Source organism: Balaenoptera ricei, chromosome 1 (assembly GCF_028023285.1).
Source record: "Balaenoptera ricei isolate mBalRic1 chromosome 1, mBalRic1.hap2, whole genome shotgun sequence".
Classification (NCBI taxonomy): domain Eukaryota; kingdom Metazoa; phylum Chordata; class Mammalia; order Artiodactyla; family Balaenopteridae; genus Balaenoptera; species Balaenoptera ricei.
The window spans coordinates 137,050,127-137,076,200 of record NC_082639.1 but is presented as its reverse complement, the minus strand read 5'-3'; the positions used below and the strand labels follow the sequence as shown (position 1 = coordinate 137,076,200).

The 26,074-nt window shown below is 43.4% G+C and overlaps 1 protein-coding gene, 1 long non-coding RNA gene and 1 pseudogene across 4 annotated transcripts in view; 1 reads left to right on the top strand and 2 right to left on the bottom strand.

The window, feature by feature from the left end:
- LOC132373580 (uncharacterized) overlaps positions 1-26,074 on the bottom strand; it is a 421,816-nt gene that overhangs the window by 243,793 nt on the left and 151,949 nt on the right. The gene's annotated exons all lie outside the window — the stretch shown is intronic.
- TNR (tenascin R) overlaps positions 1-26,074 on the top strand; it is an 83,545-nt gene that overhangs the window by 40,184 nt on the left and 17,287 nt on the right. Inside the window, exons 9-16 of the mRNA XM_059936925.1 lie at positions 702-965; positions 1,574-1,843; positions 3,032-3,151; positions 4,065-4,211; positions 6,770-6,889; positions 9,469-9,612; positions 10,283-10,413; positions 11,617-11,749. Of these exons, the coding sequence (XP_059792908.1) occupies positions 702-965; positions 1,574-1,843; positions 3,032-3,151; positions 4,065-4,211; positions 6,770-6,889; positions 9,469-9,612; positions 10,283-10,413; positions 11,617-11,749 (1,329 nt within the window). The remainder of the gene's footprint in view (positions 1-701; positions 966-1,573; positions 1,844-3,031; positions 3,152-4,064; positions 4,212-6,769; positions 6,890-9,468; positions 9,613-10,282; positions 10,414-11,616; positions 11,750-26,074) is intronic.
- On the bottom strand, positions 16,790-16,872 carry LOC132355088 (U4 spliceosomal RNA; annotated as a pseudogene).

Here is a 26,074-nt window from a genome sequence, read left to right as displayed (position 1 = left end):
GCCACAGGCTGAAGGTCTAGACATGGAAACCACCCATTCAATCTAAGGGCAATGGAGAAGTCCACTGAGACCCTTGCTATTCTGGATCCAGCAGTTTTGCTTCCAAATCCCAGGCAAATTCCAAAGTCACTTCAGTAACTTAAGTACAAGCAGCCTGGGCTGGGCTGGGGATTTTGAACCAATCCCTGTCCCAAGGTTGTCCAGCATAGACCACCTCTCTAGAGAACCACATGGACATGGGTCCCCAGGAGTCCTCAGATCTTGTTGCCTGCACAACCATGGCCAGATCAGTCAAAATGGCACCAGGAACAGAGGTAGCTACGGTTTCCAGGAATGGCATATCCATACTTGATGGTGGTACCTGTTTTGCCATGGTTGGCTTACTGAGAAAGGCTAGGAGAAAATGATTACGGAGAGCTTAAAAGTCAGCAGCCAGCTTTGTCCCAGAGGTGGGTGTATTCCAGTGGTGTCGGAGTTACTAATGCCTTCCTGCAGATTGTTCATCTATATGCCAAGCTCCTGGCCATCTTTCAAAGAAATGGTACTTAACAAAGTGTGAGATAAGTGTCAGCAATGACAAGCCAATTTTCGTGGTCAGCAGACCCGCTGATAGCTTAGAAATCCACAGGGGGTCCAATTCCAATAAATACTGGCCCTCGTGTGGAACTTATGTAAAATAGGCCACTTATGTTGATCCACAGAACTTGACAGTCCTCGAGACCTCATGGTGACAGCCTCCTCAGAAACCTCCATCTCCCTCATCTGGACCAAGGCCAGTGGCCCCATTGACCACTACCGAATTACATTCACCCCATCCTCTGGGATCGCCTCCGAAATCACTGTGCCCAAGGACAGGACCTCGTACACACTGACAGATCTAGAGCCCGGCGCAGAGTACATCATTTCAATCACAGCTGAGAGGGGTCGGCAGCAGAGCTTGGAGTCCACGGTGGATGCCTTCACAGGTACCAGGACAGCAGAAATCTCGGCTGGGTTCAGGGATCAACGGATCTTAGTGTGAGAAGGTCATCTAGGCAACCCACTCTTCCAGTGCCCCATATCCTTTAGAGAAAGGAAGAATGTAGGTGGAGAAAGAGATAGAGGAGAAACTAATAAGTACCTCAAGAGGGAATGGTTGGAGGTAAAGGGGGTGACGAACAAGGCTACCTGCACGCCTGAAATTTTGTATCTGGTTTCCTATAGGCTGCACATAGTGGTTGATTCTGTTCATAATTCCCTGCCTGCACGAAATCAGTGGGCATTCTGAGGATCCATGGGATCATGTTAAATTCCTTCCAGGATAGAGGTTTTAAATCCTAGATCAGTATTATGAATAACTCAGAGGTAATGCTGGTTTAATACTGCTGAGGGCATTCATTTTTCAGTGTATGGCTTGGAGAAAGGAGAGTAGACAGGACAGGAGAGTGAGGATGTGGAAGCTCTGGGTCAACAGGTGAAGGTGTAGTCCTTATCTGCGAGGAAAGGAGATCTCTTCAGTCAGATGCCTCTTCTATCCCAGTGGCCCCACCACCTCATGTGGATTTCAGAACCATCCATGTCCTCTGCTTTGCAGGCTTCCGCCCCATCTCCCATTTGCACTTTTCTCACGTGACCTCCTCCAGTGTGAACATCACCTGGAGTGACCCATCCCCTCCAGCAGACAGACTCATTCTGAACTACAGCCCCCGGGATGAAGAGGAAGAGACGATGGAGGTCTCTCTGGATGCCACCAAGAGGCATGCTGTCCTGATGGGCCTGCAGCCAGCCACCGAGTACATCGTGAACTTGGTGGCAGTCCATGGCACAGTGACCTCTGAGCCCATCATGGGCTCCATCACCACAGGTGAGGCTGGAGGACTTGACAGCAGGTGGTCAGGGGGGTTCCCACAGTAGCCTTCAACAAGTCAATGAAATTTACAAGGAGAAACACCCAAGGAGTAGGGGACCACCTCATTTATCAAGAGAGGGTCTATGAGTTGTTCTGAAACAGCCACCTCTTCCAGGACCGCACAAAATGTATAAGATGGGAAACTTCCATTTAGAAGGTAGGATGGACTCAATGTCTTGAGGAGGCCAGGCCTTTAACGCATTGGTCCAGAGGTCTTCCCACTACCAACTTAGGAGAAAACCCTGGAGAGAGCTAGTCTCCAAGAGGAAACCCTTCTACAGTGAGGAGACATCTGTTCCTATTCTGGAGTGCCATCTCTTGACTGCTCAGTAAGTTCACTGATGTGAATGATGCTTCCTCAGGATCATATGGGACTAGCATGCAACCATACAGGGACCTCATACTCTGAGAATGGGGTGATCTGCATGTTGTTTGGAAAACACAGGTACTCTCAGATGAATTGGATCACTTGTATCTCATCCTTCTCATATATAATCACAAATATGAGTGTGCACGTGGGTGAGGACATGTGTGTTTGGGTGGTTTCTTACATACTTACAAGAATTCATAAACTGAACAAGTGGATTAAACACTCAGCTGGTTTTGACCCTGCAGTCTTCCAGTAGTCAAAAAAACAAAGTATATAGTATAAATAAAATACAGTTTAGGGAAGTGGATTTGTTCTGGACTTGTGCTCTGAAATCCCTCTACAGTCAATAGCAATTTTTCCACATTGAACAAAAGGTGGGTGCTTAACAGAGATAGAGAGAGAGTTGGGTTTGTCCAAGAGAAGCTGCCCCAGAGAGAATGACCGTTACTCCCAGTTCAAAATAAAACATACAAACTTAAAGGAAATTTCCCAATTGCCCTACAGATAGGTAATAGTTGCTGCACAGGCACAGACCTTGACAGCTTGACTTCATGTTGTTAAAATATTCTCCAGGAGCATGACACTGGCCATTCCTATGAGGTTTCAAGTGAGACTTCAGCCTGATCATGGTTTTAAGGTTGCCCTAGTATAAAGTAAGGTCTTGTCTGCCTCTGGGACACCATTAGCTCTTGGTCCACATAAAACCAAAAATAGGAATTGTTTTTCACACTGTGCTTCCTGTCTTTTTCCCATAACCACCTGGGTCCTTGTAGGAATTGATCCCCCCAAAGACATCACAATCAGCAATGTGACCAAGGACTCAGTTATGGTCTCCTGGAGCCCTCCTGTTGCATCTTTTGATTACTACCGAGTATCATATCGGCCAACACAAGGTAATAAAGTTTCTTGGTTTCTCAAAGATGAATGGGATTTGGAGCTGGATGAAGATTGTTATGGGAGAACTAGCGTATCCCAGGGGATACCACCCTCCTGCCTGCAATTTCCTTCCTCTCTGCAGCATGCTGCATCAGAATGAGAGTGGGTTGATGAGGAGCAGCCAAGGAATCCAGAACTCACCAACTCCTCTGACAAAAGGCTTGATTACATTCACTCAAAAAGCAGGCCCTTCACCAGTAGAGTGAACCATGGTAATCGGTCACCATTATCCAGACAGTGTAGTGAGAAACAAAGAACTCTAAAAGGATCTACCAAGAGCCAGGGTCACATGCACTTTTCTGAGAGAATTAAAGTCCAAGGCTAAACACCCCAGGGGATGCCTAAAGACACCACAGAGCCAGATGGAGCCTTGGAGGGAACCACAGTGACGGTGGTCCTATTACAGCCACTCCAGCCAAGTTATGAGTCAGAAGAAGTTGGCCCAGACCTCACCTGCATCCTAACAGTTCTTGCTGGTGCATGTGGAATTGTTAATGAAGTAGAGGGTACAATCACTTCCAGTGAGGGGGTGGGATAATTTTCCAGACTACCCTGTCTCTGGGCTGCATGGACCACTCTTTTCCGCCATTCCCTCTATACTGCTTTAAGACTAGTTTGTTAGAAAACCACCTAATAAATAGTTTTTTTTTTCCTTTGCTCCTGGGATCCTATATAATGAGGGGGTGGGATCAGCATGCAAGGTCTCTTCAAGTTCCAACATTCCCAGCCTCCCCGTCCCCCAACTGGGTGCTGAGCCTTGCACCCATATTGGCTTCATGAAAAAAGGAGTGCCACCAGGAGCTCCTGTATTATGAGCTGTGTATATACAGGATCCACTGAACTTGACCTGTGGCTTCTGTTCTTCCTTAGTGGGACGACTGGACAGCTCAGTGGTGCCCAACACAGTGACAGAATTCACCATCACCAAGCTGTACCCAGCTACCGAATATGAAATCAGCCTCAACAGCGTGCGGGGCAGGGAAGAGAGCGAGCGGATCTGCACTCTTGTGCACACAGGTGGGCATGTCTCCCTATCATGGGCCAAGTCGGGACCCTGGCTGAGGACCTGTGACCAACAAAAGAGGGAAAGAGTGAAGTCCTGGCTAATGCAGAGGACACTGATCCTGGGATCCCAGGCTCCTCTCCTGGGTGCTCCTCTGACTCACATTGTTATGCAAAGCAATTTGCAATGTTCTCCCCTTTGACCTCCTCTGTAACACTAGGAGTTTAGAGAGGCACCTTCTAAGAGTCTTACTGGTTTAGGTCAGACATTTTCATGGAACTTCCAGTATGAAAAGTAACCTTCCAAAGACTCATGACAGAAGTGAATTCCAGAACAGACATCTGATTCATCCTGTCTAATTGTTAAAAAGACTCAGACAAGGAAACTTTACCTTAGAGAAAAAACAAAAGGGGGCTGTTATTCCAGTAATGACCCTTGGGGTCATAAAACTCGTCATCCTATGTGACCAGAAACCACCAAGTAGCTGCATCTGTTCTTGCTTTATGCTCCAGGGAGGAGGAAGGAGGTGCTTTTCTCTGGAAAAATGATGGGCCTGAGGACAGGGCTCTGGCAGCAGCTCCCCTGCTCTCCTTCTCTGACCCCTCAGCCAGCCCATCATGCAGAACTAGGAAAGATTTGCCGTAGAAGACACAAGAGGGAACAGCCAAAGTTTCCTGTTGCAACCCCAGACCTAACTCTCCATGAGGCTATCGTTCCTGTAGCACACAGGAAAACATCCAGCTTGCCTCATGAGGAGAACGCCTGGATTTCCTGAGGCTGCTTACTTCCCTCAGAGAATCGTATTTTTTGAACGAGGGCAGCTTGGAATTCCTCACTGCTTTTGTAGATAAACTCACTAGCCCAGAAAGAACATCCCTATGGCCATGGCCAAAGAAACATTCCTTCAGAAAATCAAAAAATTATTCATCTAAAGACATCACAGGATGTTCTAATCTTCCCTAATCTCCTTCCATGCCTATGACTACAGATAACGCAGCCATGTTTTTGGTTCAATCTTACCCTTTCTATCAAGTTATCTATGACCATTAAAGTATCAACAGATATTGACCTGAAGTGATGTCCAATGAGTAAAAAGAAGCTCCCCCCCACCCCCCATACTTTCCTCAAAGTCTGAGAAATCATGTTAAAGAAATTAGGGTTCTTCTCAGTGAGGACAATAAAATGGACTTCAAGAGCCTCCTACCCCGGAAGTAAAGGAGAACAACAATTCAGGTCAAAAACTCATTCCTTGGGTTCTTGGTCATAAGCAAGTCTCTCTAAAGCAGGTATTCAGTAGTGCACCAACCCAAACTGCCCTCCTTCAAGTTCAGGCAGAGCTATTTTGGCAACTCCCAATAACCATATTACTCACAGAGATGTCTTATTTTGTTGTTTTAATATGGTGTCTATGATTTTATAACTTTTGGCAATGAGTACTCCTCGGAGTCTCATGGTCAATCTCAGAAAGGTCAAGCTAATTGTAGTCTCATAAGACTTTTCTTCTTTGTTTCTTTTCAATAAGGTTGCATTCGAAGACCTTGTTCAAGGCACAGATTATGGATACAATTCAGATGTTAAAATTGTAAACATATTTTATGGTTGTTTCTTTGAAATAAAAGACACAGACAAGCGATAAGAACCTTCAGTTAGAGAACAGGACCAGATCAACAGCATATCTTGGTCCCCAAAAGTAAATTACATGACATGTAGGGTGAGTTGATGCCTAAACTACTGTAATAACCTGCATTTCTAAGATAAATCCCAACTTTATGGAAGGGAGGCACAGTAAGGAAACAAATGCATGGAGCATAGGCAAGTGAGAATAAGAACATGGTGCTATGATGAGCAACCTCTGTTCCTCAACGGGCACTCCTGGCTTTAAGCCTGGACGAAGTCCCTTGACTCTCTATGCCACAAAAAGGATCCCCAGGGCTCAGTACAGAGTCAGCCTCGTAAGTAGCAAAGCAAGAATTCAGTAATCAGATCTGACTTTAAAGGCAACCTGAGTCCCATTCTTCATTCCACAAGTATTTACTGAGTAACTTCTAAGCTCCAGGTGCTGGGGTTACTCCCTGACTTCATGGAACTCCCACCACACTTCCTGACGTTCATCAACAGAGATTGTTCCACAAGGCATGCCCCTTGTATTTATCAAAGAACAAAGAGCCTGGGAAGCATACTAGCTCATTAACTAGAAATATAATAGTTTCTATAGCATGTTCTTAGTTTCTCCATCTAGGTTTAAATATCTAAAACACAACATCCATACCTTGGACACCCCCATAACACCTGACAGCGCTCTGCACATAAGAAGTTAATGAATGAATTAAAAAGGAACTTCTGAGGGCAATTAGGGGAGCACGGGGTGCTTCAGAGGAAGGAGGAATGGGAGAAGGGGAGGGGGCTGATGGAATCAGAAGGGGAGAAAGGAAAGAGGTCCTCACTCACTTCATTATTTTGTATAGTGCAGCAGCAGACATGCATCCTGGGTGAAACTATAGGAGACGGTTCTCTGCTCTTCCATCCTGCAGTTCCTCTTACCTTTACCTGATATTTTCCTGTACTGTTTCAGCCATGGACAATCCTGTGGATCTGACTGCTACCAACATCACTCCAACAGAAGCTCTGCTGAAGTGGAAGGCACCAGTGAGTGAAGTGGAGAACTACGTCATTGTTCTCACACACTTTGCAGGTGGGTGTCTGCGGTTCTATGCATCAGGGGGGAATGGTGGGGATGGGGGCTGAAGACTAGTATGAAAGTAAAAAAATACCAAAACATTTTATCCATCTGAGAGAAAATTGTAAATTTTCCTGCTTTAATTTCACCATAAAGCCCTCAAGATAGCCCCCAAACTCTGCGAACTGTATCAACTATGAGAATTGAGAAAGCTGAATCTAAAAGGTATAAGAAGGGTATGTAACCAAGAGGAAAACAAAAACAGAAATAGCACTTGGAAGACAAAACTCAGAACTTGCCCCAAAATGCTGCAGGCAAGAAAGCTGACTTTTCTAGATATTTACAGAGTGAACAAAGCACTAAAGGACCATCCATGGTAACAGGTGACAAAGGATTCAGAACTACTAAGCTCTTCTGTTGCTTTGATCTTCTCTACTCATAGCCATCCCAAAAGGTTGAGCCAACGTGAAATCTTGAGTTGCAACGTCTTCTTCACTATACTTGTTCACCTTAACGCTATTTGAAGTTGAACAGAGAAGCCCAAAGCAAAATAGTGTTGAGTAATTCAAGTTCCTAAGCCAAGGAAAATTATTTCCCTGCCTAAATTATACATGTGCTCACAGAATATTGTGGGTTATAGGCAGGAATCCAGAGAACAAAGATACCAGAAGAGAGAAGGCAGGCAGATGTCTTAATTTTCAAAAATGACAGATTAAGTCAATTCTGTAAGCTGAAAAGTAAACTGACTGTCAAAGCTTGGGAAAGTAAAAACCAAAACAGACTATTAAATAAGCTGGAAGGGAATCAGTGATTACTACATACCAGCACAGGTTCACTAAGTATGAGTTTTACCAAAACCACTTTATGTCCTTTTTTTTAACTGGCAAGTCCGAGAGCACATTAGTATCTCAGCAAGGCATTAAAAAGACCCACTTACCATTTAGATGGAAAAATACATGGTGGACCGCATTTGGAGTTACATAGCTGATTGAATGATTGACCCTCCTCAGAGAATGAATATCATTACTATGGATACATCCTAACCTCCCTGTGTGCATGCAAAAGCCACTTCAACCCCTACCAGTCCTCCTTGCACATTATGACCCTGCATTTCTTAATTCTCACCTGCCTTCTCAAACCACCATGCACATGCTCTTTCCTCTACCAGGAAACGCTCTCCCTACTTATCTGCCTAGTAAACCCATCCTTTAAGCCTTAGTTTCAACACTATCTCCATTATTCCCCTAAGGCAGTCAGATACACCTGCTCACAGATACGAAGCACAGAGCTCCATCACAGCCATTAATTTCCATTCATTCAACAACTACTTTTGCTGCCCTCCCATGTGCCATGCACTCTCTAAGGCTATAATGATTCAGAGACCAAACATGAGTTCTTGTCTTTGCAGAACTCACTTCTGGTGATGATGCAGACAAGTAAAGAGTTACAACCCAACGTGGGCAGTGTCATGATTTGGGCAAACACAAAACACCAGTGTGCCACCTCTGATGGGCCACTGTGATTTGGGGTGAAGGTGTTGAGGGGAAGAAAGAAGGCAGATCTTAGATAAAGTTAAAGACAAAGAGAATAGGAGAAGAAGGGGCGTTCCAAGAAAAACAGTACCCTGTATGGAGAGAGAGAGAGTGGGGAGTTTGAGGAACTGCTGTAGTTGATGTGGCTGGGAAGCTGACAGTTGGCAGCATATGCAAAGGAAGATATTAAAGAAATAGAGCCCTTATGTGAGCTCTTCCAAAAGACAAAACTGTGATCAATAGAATCCAAATTCACATATATTTTAATAAACTGAAACAGTGGCCCAAAACTCAGTCAACAAGGCAAAATGCAGTAGAAATGAATGCAAAGCTCTTCCCATGGGTGCAAAAAATCAACTAAAATCAACTACACAAGGTAAGGCTGGGGAGTGGGTTATAAACAAGATCTTTGATGAATAATAATCTCAGCATGTGATAACAATATCCCATGACTGTCTCTAAACCTATGGATTAATATACATAATTGGCACAAATAGAAGCAGAGACTGACCCTGTTTCTTTCATTGTCAGTACAATGAAAACTGACAATGTACTGACATTACAATGTATTGTAATGAAGCAATCTCAATGATCGTTTTCAATTCTCCTCTGAGTTTTGTATTTCAGCAGGGACACTGATAGACTGTTACTCGTTTAGAGAAAGGTAGCCAGGATTGTGACAGTTTTAGAATCATCGCATACATATAATGGGGATTGGGGGCTGAATTTTCTCAGTCTAGAAGAGAGAAGACTTGACTAGGAAGGGTGGGGGGCAGGAAGAGGTCAGGTGGACAAAGGATTTGGTTTATTCTTGTAACTCCAGAGACTCGAGTAGAAGTTATACAAAAGACAATTTGGCCTCCAAATAATTTCTCCATTAAGATGCAAAACAAGATGAGAGGGGAGCTTTGTATGGAATAAAATGCTAAGCTCAATAACCTCTAAAAGATTTTTTCCAAAATTCTCTAATATTGCATCTTTATGAAATGCCTTTGGATATGATAGGTCTTTCCTAAGTTGAAGAGCCTTATTCATTCCTCATCCATAACCATCTGATTTCAGTTGCTGGAGAGACCATCCTTGTTGATGGAGACAGTGAGGAATTCCAGCTTGTTGACCTGCTTCCTAGGACCCACTATACCGTCACTATGTATGCCGCCAGTGGGCCTCTCACCAGTGGCACCATCAGCACCAACTTCTCTACCCGTGAGTACAAGGCCAGCTACATATCTAGTAGCCTGGGAGGCTTTTACTGAGGCTGAAAATGATCAGTTTCCATGTGCTGGACTAGATTATAGTCTCTAGGTTTTGGACAATGCAGCTATGAGCTATTCTTATTTTAGTTAACTGCAGCCCAAATGCCAGTGAAAGTGAGTTGCAGCTCTCTTCCTGGGTCTGGCTGACAGCAGTAGAACCAGGCCAACAGAGGCCAGTACTGAGAATGCATCTGGCCCGGAAAAATCTGATAGATATTAAAGGGCTTAATATTGGGGAGGGAGTTGCTGGGTACGGTCATGGCCAGGAGGACAGTAGACAAAGGTATAGATGTGGGAATGTTATATGTTCAAGAGTGAACTCACAGACATGCAGGTTTAACAAGGTCATGATTTCAGACCTAGAGGGTCAGATCGGAAGATGTCACATCTAGGCCCAGAGGGTCAGGTGAGGGAAGGGGGAATAGCTGCAGGAATGATCATGACATGACGATTATCTTCTGACCCAGGAGTGCCCTTTATGCCCCTGGCCAAGCTAGAACTGGGGTTAGCATGTGAGCAGCCCAGAGACCACATAGATAGACAGACTGATCTACATGCCTGGAATCAAAGAGGAAGGAGATAGAGGGACAGGCACTCCTGGCATTTTCTCCTCTCTGCAGTCCTGGACGCTCCTGCAAATCTGACAGCAAGTGAAGTCACCAGACAAAGTGCCCTGATCTCCTGGCAGCCTCCCAGAGCAGAGACTGAGAATTACATCTTGACCTACAAATCCACTGACGGAAGCCGCAAGGTGAGATTTTTCTGGAAAGGGGAAAGACCGTTGCTGTCAAGCAATCCACAGGGAACAAGCTAGGTTTGCCACTATGGATACCTAGCGTGCTGTGGAGGAAAGAGCCCTCATCTGCAAGCCAGCGATTTGGGTGCTAGTCTTGCCTCCACTATTACTCTCCATACAAGTTGAGGCAAAGCACTCAACCTCTCTGAGCCTCAGTTTCTTCTCTAGGTAATGGGGGCATCTACCCTGCAACTTCACTCAGTTGTGGTGATGCGACCAATATGATGACGCACCAGCTTCCAAGCCAATATAAGTACACAGTATTGGAATGGTTTTTCACTAACAGGGCCAAGCAAACATGAGCTGGATACCAAATCGGACAGTCTCATATGCCTCTAGATAAGCATTATAAAGGCTACATCTATATAGCCCACAGTAGAGGTGACAAATTTCGGTTTTAGGTGGTCAGTTGAAACAGTTCACCTAGAGCACTGGTTGTCAAATTTTTGTTAACAGTGTAATCCTTTTTTAAAGTGAAATCAGGGGTTTCCCTGGTGGCACAGTGGTTGAGAATCTGCCTGCCAGTGCAGGGGACACGGGTTCGAGCCCTGGTCTGGGAAGATCCCACATGCCGCGGAGCAACTAGGCCCGTGAGCCACAATTGCTGAGCCTGCGCGTCTGGAGCCTGTGCTCCGCAACAAGAGAGGCCGTGATAGTGAGAGGCCCGCGCACCGCGATGAAGAGTGGTCCCCTCTTGCCGCAACTAGAGAAAGCCCTGGCACAGAAACGAAGACCCAACACAGCCATAAATAAATAATTTAAAAAAAAATAAATAAAGTGAAATCATATTCAGAAGCCAAATACACAGAATAGATTTAAGTAGAGCTAGTCTGTTGGATGTGGAAGAAGGAAGCCTAGGTTCCTGCATCCTCAGGGCTCCAGGAGGCCCTGTGCAATCCAAAAATCGCTGGATTCAATAATCCCGGGCCTAAGTTTCTCCCAATGTGCATCCGTGAGATAGGAGCTGGCCTCAGTCTCACATAGGAGCTGTTTTCTCTGCTTATTGGAACGGTTTCCTTCTTACGTAATGTGGGATGGAGAGGATAAAAAAGGCCACTGCAATACTGACGTTGGGGTCTGACCTTCCCTTCCCCACTGCCCTCCATGGTGACCCCTCTGCTCAGCCCCTTGCACCTCCCTCCTCCGCTCATCCCGCAGGAGCTGATTGTGGACGCGGAGGACACGTGGATCCGACTGGAGGGCCTGTCCGAGAGCACAGACTACACGGTGCTCCTGCAGGCGGCCCAGGACACTGAGCGGAGCAGCATCACCTCCACCGCCTTCACCACAGGTGAGAGATCTCCTGCCGCTCTGATGCCTTCTCCTCCCCTGCGTGGCGTCTGGCTCCTCGGCTGCCTCTGCTGAGACTTGGCCAGGGAGGAGCCCATCAGAGAAACTCGACTGCCTCTTCCTGCAGAGGAAAATAATTATTCCCTCCACTCCTGCCTTCCAAGGCCCTGCCAGGAACCTCTCACTACCAAGGCAACCACAGGAACTGGCAGTACAAAGTCCTGGTCCACCTGCACCAACCAAATGCACCAAGTAAGAGAGCAGGCTCCTGTTTAGATTTTCTGCAAGGGTCTTTCCAGCACGGTTTGTCCTTCCCTCCTTCCTTCCTCTGCTGCCTGTAATCAGATTCACCTAGTAAAAGTCACAGGAGGAAAGCCCCAATATTAAAACTGTGGTTCTTCTCCACACACAAAGCACTTTTGCATTTCTATGGTCTCAACTCATACTTATAACAACTGGTGAGAAGGGCCTTATTATCCCCATTTCATCGCAGATGATGAAACTCAGGTGCATGGAGATCAAATAATTTACATGGTAGTAAGTGGCTGGGTCAGAACTTGAACCAAGGTCTTCTCCTTCTAAATCCAGCATTCTTTCTGCCTTCCCTCATTTAAGTATCAGCAGAAGATACTGGAAATCCCCTTAAGGGATAAGGGTGTCCTAATGTGTATAACAGGAAATAAACTAACACCTGACCTTTGAGGGCTATCTGACAGGCACTGCTGTTCTAACTGCATTACGTGTACTATTTAATTCTCATGACAGCCTATGAGGTATGTTCTAGTATCCTTATTTACAGATGAGGAAATTGGGCCACAGAGAGGTGAGGTAACTCACCCAAGGTCCCATATTTCTCAAGTAGGAGAGCTGGGATTGACCCCCAGTTGTTCTGCCTCTGGGGTCTGTGCTGTTAACAACCGTTTCTAACACTTCCAATGGTGCCTCTCTACAGTCTGTAATGTGGGACTGCCCAGTTCAGACCTTGAATTCTCTCCCCCTCCCATATTCAGAAGGGGTTGGCTCTACACAGTGTGGGGCAAGTGCAGGCATGTTCCTTATCCCTAGACACACTTCTGCCTGCCATCTTAGAGCATCAGGATAATTGGATTGCTGTCCACACCCCAGAGCCCATCCTCCCATCACCAGAGAGAGGTGACAGAAATTCCCCCATCCCTACCCAGGTGCCTCCCCCACTAGACTTGTTCTGAATAACAAAGCAGGACACTGGACCAAATACATTAAAATGTCGCTAGTGATTCTTTAGGGTGGTGAGATTATGAATGAGTCCCCTTTTTCCTTCTGTTTTATACTTTTCAATATCTTGCAGTGTCGACAACGAGCACATTAATCAGAAAAACAATTTTTAATTAAAAAATAAAAATAAACCTTGGTCACACAACCAAGACATGAATCCAAGAGGGTCCTTGACAAGTGGAATTTGGAGGACACTTGATCTCTTTTATGGGCTGAAGTCAGTTACGCTCACCCTCCATGACCTTTCTAGGGGTATCTTATCTCAGAACCAAGGCGTCACCCTCTTCTTGGTCAAGCTTTTCCCTGCACATTCACAGGTTAATTAAAGAGTCCTCTAGGGTTTCCTTTCCCAAGCCACCACTCTAAGACCCATGGATTGGAGCTTCTTCACTGAATTAAAATTGTCCTTCCCCTAAAAAGAACACAGATGACAGAAACATAAACAGAGCCCCTGATCTGCATATTTATTAGGTCTAAACTAATCATTTCATTCCAAAAATGCATGGGTTTCAAGGCTTGCTCAGTGTAGTATGAGCTTTCAATTCCCATCCTGGTAACGCCACAGCTAGTGGTTGTGAGCAGGAAGACAATATGCCTGAGGTTTCTGCAGTATCTTGCAGCTGTGCCTTGCTCCAGGTCTGCCTGGGCTGTAAAAGTATGCCAGCTTCTGTGCCCACCACTGGCCTCTCTTAGATGAAGCTGCCCCCAGAGGGTGTGCAATAGTTGGAATCCCAAATCCAGCTGGGGCCCAGCAAGATCCAATAAACAGAGGGTTGACAATTCATGGAAATCTGGGGAAGAGCCCAGGGTAGTGGCTTTGTTCAGAGGACAGCACAGGGGGACCATCAGGCTGTATTTAGGTATTTCTTCGTTTGTTTGTATGAGACTTCAACTGACACTGGGCGACTGCAGCATGACCAACACCCCTCGGAAAGGAGAACACTGAAGAGCCCACTTGCCTGTACCATCAGTGTAAGTTACTGCCCGAGTTGCTCCAAGCAGTTTGGGGAATCAGAGAAGGACTTGCTACTACAACTACAGTGGTACATGGCAAAGATGGGTCCACGTTTAGAAGTTTTCACAGAGTTTTACTGGAAAGCTCAAATTCAAATCTCAATCACTGATGCATACCAAACCCTGCTGGCTTTGTCTTGGAGATTTATCAGAACCCCTTGAAATGACCAGTTACAGAATGAAAAGTTCAGGGACAGAAGTAATGCATGTGACATCACCTTGCACAAAGCCTGGCACATAGCAGACATAATAAATGGTGGCTGAGTGGAATAGTTAAATCCCAGCTGCAGAGCACAGAAGAGGGGTTTCTGGTTAAAGAAAGCTCTAGGAGGAGAGGATTCTCAGTATCCTTCAAAGGGAAGACACAGGCAAAAAGGTACTGCCTGCAGAGTATGATGCCCAACGTCCCTCTGATTGCAGGCTCTTTCTGCCACCCCACACGCAAATTTCCCTGAATAAATTACACAAAGCCTACAGAGTCATTTGCATGCCAATATTAATGAGTCCTCATTGCCTGTGTCACGCCCTCCCCCTTTTCTACCCCCATCCTCCAATTCCCCCACCAAAAAAGCAAATTTTATTAAAGAAGAAGAGAGTACAAGGGTACCAGCTTCCTAAGTATGGGTGTGGAGATGTTCTCGAGAAGGATTGGGGTTTACTTGATAGGTGGCATGAGCTAGACTCCTTTACAAGGAGTCTGGGAAAAGAGAGGCCTCCGGCACCTGGGCGCCCAGGTGTTTCTCATCCCAGAACTCCCCTGTCTGCCCGTATATCTCCTGAGATGCCCTGAGAGTGGGCTTCCTCTGGGAAGAGTGGTTGGGGCAGCAGCACCTCAGGTCTGATTCTGCTCTTCTCTGAGCACCCCCGACACTCAGCACATCCCAAACCATCCTCTTCCTGCCCCTCCATCAGGACCAGTGCTTATTCCCCTCACACCCCCGCAGCCACGTGGTGCACCCTGCAAGCTCCATCTGCAGGATCCTGTCACTTGCTTAAAAGAGAGAGAGAGAGAGAGAGGGAGAGAAAGAGAAAGAAACAAAAACAAAGAGCAGAGTATCTTCACGTACTCGAAAGATTGGAGGCCTGCTGGTCTGAACCCCATGAATCACTCCTGCTGGGCAAGAGGGCTGAGGAACACCAGAGCATCCTATGTTACAGCAAACCAGGGCTGATGGATTTAGAGGCTAATTTCATTCTAATAACTGGCATCCTTTCTGACTTCACTGACAGTACCTGAGCTTTCCACTTACCAGCATCTTATTCTTAGGACAGGCTGATCTCAGCTGATCTTTCTAAGCGTCTTCTACATTGTGTCTTAGGGAACAAAAGAGCTTAAAGCTGGACCCCATAGTGGCCTCCATCCATTGACAAGCCCTCATCTTGTCCTGGGTGGGCCAAGTAAAGAGACTCATTTCAAGCAGATGCCTACTTAAGGGTCTAGAAAAAAGTTGAGATGTTAAAAAAAAATAAAATAAAAATAAAACAGAGAGAGAAAAAAGGGAAGAACTGGCTCCCACAAAACCTCAAAAAACTCCTTTGATCAAGATGTCTCCCCTTGTTGCATTCCTGCCATATAACATAAGCCCATTTCATTCTTTCCATCATGTTAATAGCTTCCAGTCCTCTTGTCTCTGGTGTTTGCACAAGACTCTGGGGGGAATTAAATACAAGTAGTATGGAAGAGGAAAAAAAATATGGACACATTATTTATAATTTACTGTCGCCTGAAATTTCATTCAAGGTCTACTTGTCTTTTAGAGACATGAATATAAATGAGGAAACAAATATTCCCCACAGAGCAACAGGGACTTTGTGAAATGATCTTCTGAGAAGCCAATTTCATTGTCTATTTTAATACTATAAGAAGCAAACAAGGCGCTCACTAAAGCTTGTCCTCCGAGACAGTGAACACAATAAAACTGGTTGTCTTGACCTTGAGGTTAAGCGAAGACAATCATTTTCGGAAGCACCCAGAGACGGGTAATGAGAAGTTTTCTTTATTGCCTTTGCTTCCGTCCCTGCTCTTCCAAAGCCAGGCTGAGCTGCTCTCTGGGGCTTTTCAGGAAAACTCTGAGAGTGTACTCTAACACAAGTTTCAGTTTTTGAGGTTGTGAAAATTAAGGAAAATGGGCAAACCCTAGGTTCTGGAACAATAGATGGTGGATCATGCAAGTCCACATAGTTATCAATGGGCAAGGAAAGCCTGATGACCACTATTCATCGCAATCTACTCCTATGTATGCCACACTTTCCCACACCAGAGTAGGGAACTGAAGGGGCTTCTCTCCACTCCACTACTTAGAAACAGCTCTGAGTAGAGCTGAGTAAACTTCACTGAGACAAGCAAACCCCTAAAAGGAGAGGCCCACCTTCTCCTTTGTCCATCAGGATTCCTGTGCTAGATAAGGATTAGCTATTATTATTTAAACTCTTGAAGTCTTTCTTAAAAAAATCTTTCCCTTGCCTGTAGGACACAAACATATTTTTCTATACATCCTTCTATTAACTTACTGGATTTATTTTTATATCTAGTCTATTTTGTACACAGTATTAAGTAGGAATACAGTGAGCCAATTTCCCCAGCATCTTTTACTGAATAGTCCATCTATTCTCCATTGATTCGTGGTGCTGTATTGTATATTAAATTCCCATATATACATGGCTCTGTCTCTGAACTCTGAACTCCTATTCTATTCCATGCTCTATTTATCTGTTCTTTTGCCAACACTACATTGTGTTTTTTTTAACCTCCCCCAACGTTTAATGTTTTGTTTTTTTTTTTTTTAAGTTTTCAATTAGCAATAATCGCGCCTCGGATAAACCTCATTGGCTACGATACTGCCACTGCGCAAAGCTCGTTTAATGTTTTTGACATCATATTCTACATCTTTTTGTTTTGTGTATCCCTTAACTACTTATTGTGAATATAGGTGATTTTACTACTTTTGTCTTTTAAACTTCCTACTAGCTTTATAAGTGGTTGATCTACTACCTTTACTATATGTTTGCCTTTACCAGTGAGATTTTTCCTTTCATAATTTTCACGTTTCTAATAATGGTCTTTTCCTTTCCACTTAAAGAAGTCTCTTAACATGTCCTGTAATGCCAGTTTAGTGGTGCTGAACTCTTTTAGCTTTTGTTTGTCCATAAAATTCTTTATCTCTCCTTCAAATCAGTAAGATAGGCCTGCTGGGTAGACTATGGTTGTAGGTTCTTTCCTTCTATCACTTTGAATATTTCATGCTACACCCTCTGGCCTGCAAAGCTTCTACTGAAAAGTCAGCTGAAAGTCTCATGGGAGTCCCCTTGTATGAAACTAGTTGCTTTTCACTTGCTGCTTTTAAAATTCTTTCTCTTTAATTTTTGCCATTTTAATTATAAAGTGTCTTGATGTGGACCTTTGGGCTCATCTTGTTTGGGACCCTGTCCTTCCTGAACTTGGATGTCTCTTTCCTTTCCCAGGTTAGGAAAGTTTTCAGCTATTATTTCTTCAAATAAGTTCTTTGCCCCCTTTTCTCTCTCTTCTCCTAATGGGACCCCAATAACATGAATGTTAGTACACTTAATGTCGTTCCAGAGGTCTCTTAAACTATCCTCATTTTCTTAAGTTATTTTTCTTTTTTCTGTTCAGCTTGGGTAATTTCCACTACTCTGTCTTCCAGTTCTCTGATCTGTTCCTCTGTATCATCTAATCTACTGTTGATTTCTTTTAGTGTATTTTTTTTTTAATTCAGTTATTGTATTCTCTAGTTCTGTTTGGGTCTTCTTTATATTTTCTAACTCTTTGTCAAACTCCTCACTGTATTCATTCATTCTTCTCCTGAGTTCATCAACCATCTTTATGATTGTTACCTTGAACTCTATTGGGTAGATTGCTTATCTCCACTTTGTTTAGTTCTTTTGAGGTTTTGTCTTGTTCTTTCATTGGAACATATTCCTATGTCTTCTCATTTTGCCTCATTCTCTATTTTTATTTCTACGTATTAAGTAGGTCAGTTATGTTTCCCCATCTCGGATTGGTAGCCTTATGTAGGAGACGTCCTATGGGGCCCAGCAGCACACTGCTCTCTGGTCACCAGAGCTATATACTCTAGAAGCTCTCCCTACGTGGGCTGTGTGGGCCCTTCTGTTGTGGCAGGGCTGACTATTGTGGGTATGCTTGTAGGTGGGACTGGCCTCTGGCCTGGTTGGCTGCCTGGCCCTGACCCATGTGGTGGTTGCTGGCCCATGGTGGGCAGGGCCAGGTTCTGGCGAGGCTAGCTGTGTAGTCCAGGGGATCCGAGGCTAGTGCCAGACCACTGGTGGGCGGGTAAGCCCCTGGTGCTAAGGCTAGAAGGAGGATTCCAAAATGGCACTTGCCAGCACCAGTGTCCTTGTTGTAGGACAAGCTCCCCAAAATGCCTGCCACCAACATCTATGTCCCCAGGGGGCATCCCAGTTGCCTCCTGCCTCTTTGGGAGGCTCTCCAAGATAAGCAAGTGGGTCTGATCCAGGCTTCATTCAAATTCCTGCCTCTGCACTGGGACTCACTTGCCACTATCTCCCCCCATCCTAGACCCTGGCCTCAACTAGGATGGTCAGGAAAGGCCTCTCTTTGAGCTGAGACATTTCAGCCAGGAGTTGCAAGATGAGAGTGAATCACACAAGAAAAGCATTCCAAGCCTAGAGAAGAGTAATTACTACAACTCGAGGGAGGAATAACTTTGCCATGTTCAACAGATTAAAAGAAAGCCAGGAAATTGGTTCAAGATGGCGGAGTAGAAGGACGTGCTCTCAGTCCCTCTTGAGAGCAGCGGAATCACAACTAACTGCTGAACAATCATCTACAGGAAGACACTGGAACTCACCACAAAAGATACCCCACATCCAAAGACAAAGGAGAAGCCACAATGAGATGGTAGGAGGGGCGCAATCACAATAAAATCAAATCCCATAACTGCTGGGTGGGTCACTCACAAACTGGAGAACAATTTTACCACAGAAGCCCACCCACTGGATTGAAGGTTCTGAGCCCCACGTCAGGCTTCCCAATCTCGGGTTCTGGCAATGGGAGGAGGAATTCCCAGAGAATCAGACTTTGAAGGCTAGCGGGATTTGCTTGCAGGACTTGGGGAAACAGAGACTCCACTCTTGGAGGGCACACTCAAAGTAGTGTGCACATCAGGACCAAGGGGGAAGGAGCAGTGACCCCATAGGAGACTGAGCCAGATCTACCAGCTTGTGTTGGAGGGTCTCCTGCAGAAGCAGGGGTTGGCTGTGGCTCACCGTGAGGACAAGGACACTGGCAGCAGAAGCTCTGGGAAGTACTCCTTGGCATGAGCCCTCCTGGAGTCTGCCATTAGTCCCACCAAACAGCCTGTAGCCTCCAGTGCTGGGTCGCCTCAGGCCAAACAACCAACAGGGAGGGAACCCAGCCCCACCCATAAGCAGACAAGCAGATTAAAGTTTTACTGAGCTCTGTCTACCAGAGCAACACCCAGCTCTACCCACCACCAGTACCTCCCATCAGGAAGCTTGCATAAGCCTCTTAAATAGCCTCATCCACCAAAGGGCAGACAGCAGAAGCAAGAAGAACTACAATCCTGCAGTCTGTGGAATGAAAACCACATTCACAGAAATATAGACAAAATGAAAAGGCAGAGGACTATGTACTAGATGAAGGAACAAGATAAAACCCCAGAAAAAAAGAACTAAATGAAGTGGAGGTAGGCAGCCTTCCAGAAAACGAATTCAGAATTATGATAGTGACGATGATCCAGGACCTCGGAAAAAGAATGGACGCAAAGATCGAGAAGATGCAAGAAATGTTTAACAAAGACCTAGAAGAATTAAAGAAGAAACACCTAGAAGAATTAAACAACAAACAAACAGAGATGAACAATACAATAAATGAAATGAAAAATACACTAGAAGGAATCAATAGCAGAATAACTGAGGCAGAAGAACAGATAAGTGACCTGGAAGACAGAATGGCAGAATTCACTGCAGCAGAACAAAATAAAGAAAAGGGAATGAAAAGAAGTGAAGACAGCATAAGAGACCTCTGGGACAACATTAAATGCACCAACATTCACATTATAGGTGTCCCAGAAGGAAAAGAGAGAGAGAAAGGACCCAAGAAAATATCTGAAGAGATTATAGTTGAAAACTTCCCTAACGTGGGAAAGGAAATAGCCACCCAAGTCCAGGAAGCACAGAGAGTCCCAGGCGGGAAAACCCAAGGAGAAACATGCCGAGACACATAGTAATCAAATTGAACAAAATTAAAGACAAAGAAAAATTATTAAAAGCAACAAGGGAAAAGCGACAAATAACATACAAGGGAACTCCCATAATGATGACGGCTGATTTCTCAGCAGAAACTCTCCAAGACAGAAGGGAGTGGCATGATACATTTAAAGTGATGAAAGGGAAGAAGCTACAACCAAAATTACTCTACCTGGCAAGGATCTCATTTAGATTTGATGGAGAAATCAAAAGCTTTACAGACAAGCAAAAGCTAAGAGAACTCAGCACCACCAAACCAGCTCTATGACAAATGGTAAAGGAACTTCTCTAAGTGGGAAACACAAGAGAAGAAAAGGACCTACAAAAACAAACCCAAAACAATTAAGAAAATGGTAATAGGGACATACATATTGATAATTACCTTAAATGTGAATGCATTAAATGCTCCAACCAAAAGACAAAGGCTCTCAGAATGGATACAAAAACAAGACCCATACATATGTTGTCTACAAGAGACCCACTTCAGACCTAGGGACACATACAGACTGAAAGTGAGGGGATGGAAAAAGATATTCCATGCAAATGGAAATCAAAAGAAAGCTAGAGCAGCAATACTCATATCAGATAAAATAGACTTTAAAATACTATTACAAGAGACAAGGAAGGATACTATATAATGATCAAGGGATCAATCCAAGAAGATATAATAATTATAAATATATATATATATACACCCAAATTAGGAGCACCTCAATACATAAGGCAGATGCTAACATATAAAAGAGGATATCTACAGTAACACAATAATCGTAGGAGACTTTAACACCTCACTTACACCAATGGACAGATCATCCAGACAGAAAATTAATAAGGAAACACAAGCTTTAAATGACACAATAGACCAGATAGATTTAATTGATATTTATAGGACATTCCATCCAAAAACAGCAGATTACACTTTCTTCTCAAGTGCACACGTAGCATTCTCCAGGATAGATCACATCTTGGATCACAAATCAAGCCTTGGTAAAATTAAGAAACTTGAAATCATATCAAGGATCTTTTCCAACCACAATGCTATGACATTAGAAATAAATTACAGGGAAAAAAACGTAAAAAACACAAACACATGGAGGCTAAACAATACGTTACTAAATAACCAAGAGATCACTGAAGAAATCAAAGAGGAAATCAAAACATACCTGAGACAAATGACAATGAAAACACAATGATCCAAAAACCTATGGGATGCAGCAAAAGCAGTTCAAAGGGGAAGTTTATAGCAATACAATCCTACCTCAAGAAACAAGAAACATCTCAAATAAACAATCTAACCTTACACCTAAGAAACTAGGGAAAGAAGAACAAACAAAACCCAAAGTTAGTAGACGGAAAGAAATCATAAAGATCAGAGCAGAAATAAATGAAATAGAAACAAAGAAAACAATAGTAAAGATCAATATAACTAAAAGCTGGTTCTTTGAGAAGATAAACAAAACTGATAAACCTTTAGCCAGACTCATCAAGAAAAAGAAGGAGAGGACTCAAATCAATAAAATTAGAAATGAAAAAGGAGAAGTTACAACGGACACCACAGAAATACAAAGCATCATAAGAGACTACTACAAACAACTCTATGCCAATAAAATGGACACCTGGAAGAAATGGACCAATTCTTAGAAAGGTATAACCTTCCAAGACTGAACCAGGAAGAAATAGAAAATATGAACAGACCAAACACAAGTAATGAAATTGAAACTGTGATTAAAAATCTTCTAACATGGGCTTCCCTGGTGGCACAGTGGTTAACAATCTGCCTGCCAATGCAGGGGACACGGGTTCGAGCCCTGGTCTGGGAAGATCCCACATGCCACGGAGCAACTAAGCCCGTGCACCACAACTACTGAGCCTGCGCTCTAGAGCCTGTGAGGCACAACTACTGAGCCCGTGCGCCTAGAGCCCGTGCTCCGCCACAAGAGAAGCCACGGCAATGAGAAGCCCACGCACAGCAACAAAGACCCAATGCAGCCAAAAACAAATAAAAATGAATAAATTAAAAAAAAAATCTTCCAACAAAGAAAAGTCCAGGACCAGATGCCTTCACAGGTGAATTCTATCAAACATTTAGAGAAGAGCTAACACACTCATCCTTCTCAAACTCTTCCAAAAAAATGCAGAGGAAGGAACACTCCTAAACTCATTCTACGAGGCCACCATCACCCTGATACCAAAACCAGACAGAGATACTACAAAAAAAGAAAATTACAGACCAATATCACTGATGAATATAGATACAAAAATCCTCAACAAAATACTAGCAAACCAAATCCAATAACACATTAAAAGGATCATACACCATGATCAAGTGGGATTTATCCCAGGGATGCAAGCCTTCTTCAATATACACAAATCAATCAATGTGATACACCATATTAACAAATTGAAGAAAAAAAACCATATGATCATCTCCATAAATGCAGAAAAAACTTTTGACAAACTTCAACACTCATTTATGATAAAAACTCTCCAGAAAGTGGGCATAGAGGGAAGCTACCTCAACATAATAAAGGCCATATATGATAAACCCACAGCAAACATCATTCTCAAAGGTGAAAAACTGAAAGCATTTCCTCTAAGATCAGGAACAAGACAAGGATATCCACTCTAGCCACTATTATTCAACATAGTTCTGGAAGTCCTAGCCACAGCAATCAGAGAAGAAAAAAAAAATAAAAAGAATACAAATTGGAAAAGAAGAAGTCAAACTATCACTGTTTGCAGATACATAGATAACCCTAAAGATGCCACCAGAAAACTACTAGAGCTAATCAATGAATTTGGTAAAGTTGCAGGATACAAAATTAATGCACAGAAATCTCTTGCATTCCTATACACTAACAATGAAAGATCAGAAAGAGAAACTAAGGAAACAATCCCACTCACCATTGTAACAAAAAGAATAAAATACCTAGGAATAAACCTACCTAAGGAGGTAAGAGACCTGTACTCAGAAAACTATAAGACACTGATGAAAGAAATCAAAGATGACACAAACAGATGGAGAGATATACCTTATTCTTGGACTGGAAGAATCAATATTGTGAAAATGACTATACTACCCAAAGCAATCTACAGATTCAATGCAATCCCTATCAAATTACCAACGGCATTTTTTACAGAACTAGAACAAAAAATCTTAAAATTTGTATAGAGACACAAAAGACCCCGAATAGCCAAAGCAATCTTCAGGGAAAAAAACAGAGCTGGAGGAATCAGACTCCCTGGCTTCAAACTATACTACAAAGCTACAGTAATCAAGACAATATGGTACTGGCACAAAAACAGAAATATGGATCAATTGTACAGGATAGAAAGCTCAGAGATAAACCCACGCACCTATGGTCAACTAATCTATGACAAAGGAGGCAAGGATATACAATGGAGAAAAGACAGTCTCTTCCATAAGTGGTGCTGGGAAAACTGGACAGCTACATGTAAAAGGATTAAATTAGAACACTCCCTAACACCATACACAAATATAAACTCAAAATGGATTAAAGACCTAAATGTAAGCCCAGACATTATAAAACTCTTAGAGGAAAACATAGGAAGAACACTCTTTGACATAAATCACAGCAAGATCTTTTTTGACCCACCTCCTAGAGTAATGGAAATAAAAACAAAAATAAACAAATGGGACTTAATGAAACAAAAGCTTTTGCACAGCAAAGGAAACTATAAACAAGACGAAAAGACAACTCTCAGAATGGGAGAAAATATTTGCAAACAAATCAACAAAGGATTCATCTCCAAAATATACAAGCAGCTCATGCAGTGCAATATTAAAAAAACAAACAACCCAATCAAAAAATGGGCAGAAGAACTAAATAGACATTTCTCTAAGGAAGACATACAGATGGCCAAGAGGTACAAGAAAAGCTGCTCAACATCACCAATTATTAGAGAAATGCAGATCAAAACTACAATGAGGTATCACCTCACACCAGTTAGAATGGGCATCATCAGAAAATCTACAAACAACAAATGTTGGAGAGGGTGTGGAGAAAAGGGAACCCTCCTGCACTGTTGGTGGGAATGTAAATTGATACAGCCACTATGGAGAACAGTATGGAGGTTCCTTAAAAAACTAAAAATAGAATTACCATATGACCCAGCAATCCCACTACTGGGCATATACCCAGAGAAAACCATAATTCCAAAAGACACATGCACCCCAAGGTTCATTGCAGCACTATTTACAATAGCCAGGTCATGGAAGCAACCAAAATGCCCATCGACAGACAGTCAAATGGATAAAGAAGATGTGGTACATATATAGAATGGAATATTACTCCGCCATATAAAGGAACAAAATTGGGTCATTTGTAGTGAGGTGGATGGACCTAGAGACTGTCATACAGAGTGAAGTAAGTCAGAAAGAGAAAAACAAATATCGTATATTAACGCATATATGTGGAATCTAGAAAAATGGTACAGATGAACCGGTTTGCAAGGCAGAAATAGAGACACAGTTGTAGAGAACAAACGTACGGACACCATGGGGGAAAAGCAGGGCAGGGGGTGGTGGTGGTGGTGGTGGGATGAATTGGGAGATTGGGACTGACATATATACACTAATATGTATAAAATAGATAACTAATAAGAACCTGCCGTATAAAAAAAATAATAAAATAAAATTTTAAAAAATATTGGCAAAATTACCCAAAAAAAATTAAAAATAAAAAATAAATTTAAGAAATAAAAGAAAGCCAATGAGAAAGTGGGAGGAGTACAAGGCAGAGTCAGAGCATGCAGGAAGTTATAGGATGTGTTCAGGACTTTAGTTTTTATTCTAATTGCAGGAGGCCATTGCAATCAGAGCTGTTGCACTGGAGAAGATATTGGAGGGTTTTCATCAAGTGAGAAAAAGGATGAGATAGTATCACATGTACATTATTAAAAGATTACTCTGGTTAAAATATGGAGAATAGATGCAAGTGGAGCCAGAATAGCAAGAAGAGACCAAGTAAGAGGCTTTACCATAACCCAACCCTCTCCTTGCCATATTAAATCAAGAGCCACAGAGAGGGGCCAGGCTGGAAGCTACCAGTCTGTGATCAATTAATCTGCCATGCAGTTGGGTCTCCTGATATAAGTAAATCCAAGGAATAGTCAAGTAAATTCGAAGGAAAGATTTGGAAGCCTGTTGCATTTGTCCTTTGTGGGTAGAAGGCAGGTGGTCTGCCGTGCTTAAGACCTTCCTCAGCAACTCTGCTTAAGATAGAGACACTCAAGCTGTCTACTGCTCAGTTAATTCTATGTTTCCATTGACTCCTTAAAGACTGTTGTTACCTATCTACCTTGATTCCCACTGCTACCTCCTGAATGGGGTCTTACCTCCACTCTCACCCTCATCTAATTCGTTCTCTACACTACAGTGAGAACGATCTTTCTAAAAACGTGAGCTTAAAGTCCATCAGGACTCTTCATCCTGTTTCCTTCAGGAGAAGGTCCACCTCCTTAAATGGCATGATCCAGTCCCTCTTATCTCCCCAAAACTCTCCCTTATCCATCCAACCCAGCTCTTCCTCTTGTTTCCTGGCTAAACCTGCAGTTTCCTACATAGGCCATTTTTTGCACAGACCTAGAACACCTCTCTTCCACCAAGTTGTGGTTAACTTCTACATCAGTTCCTAAATTAAGAAGCATTTTCTGATTAGTATTTGCTCATCTCTGCCCCATACCAGGCTCCGCCACTCACCCTACCCTCACCAGCCCCAGAATTCATTGCATGCCCACTTCCATGTTTTGATAGCTCCCTATGTTTATC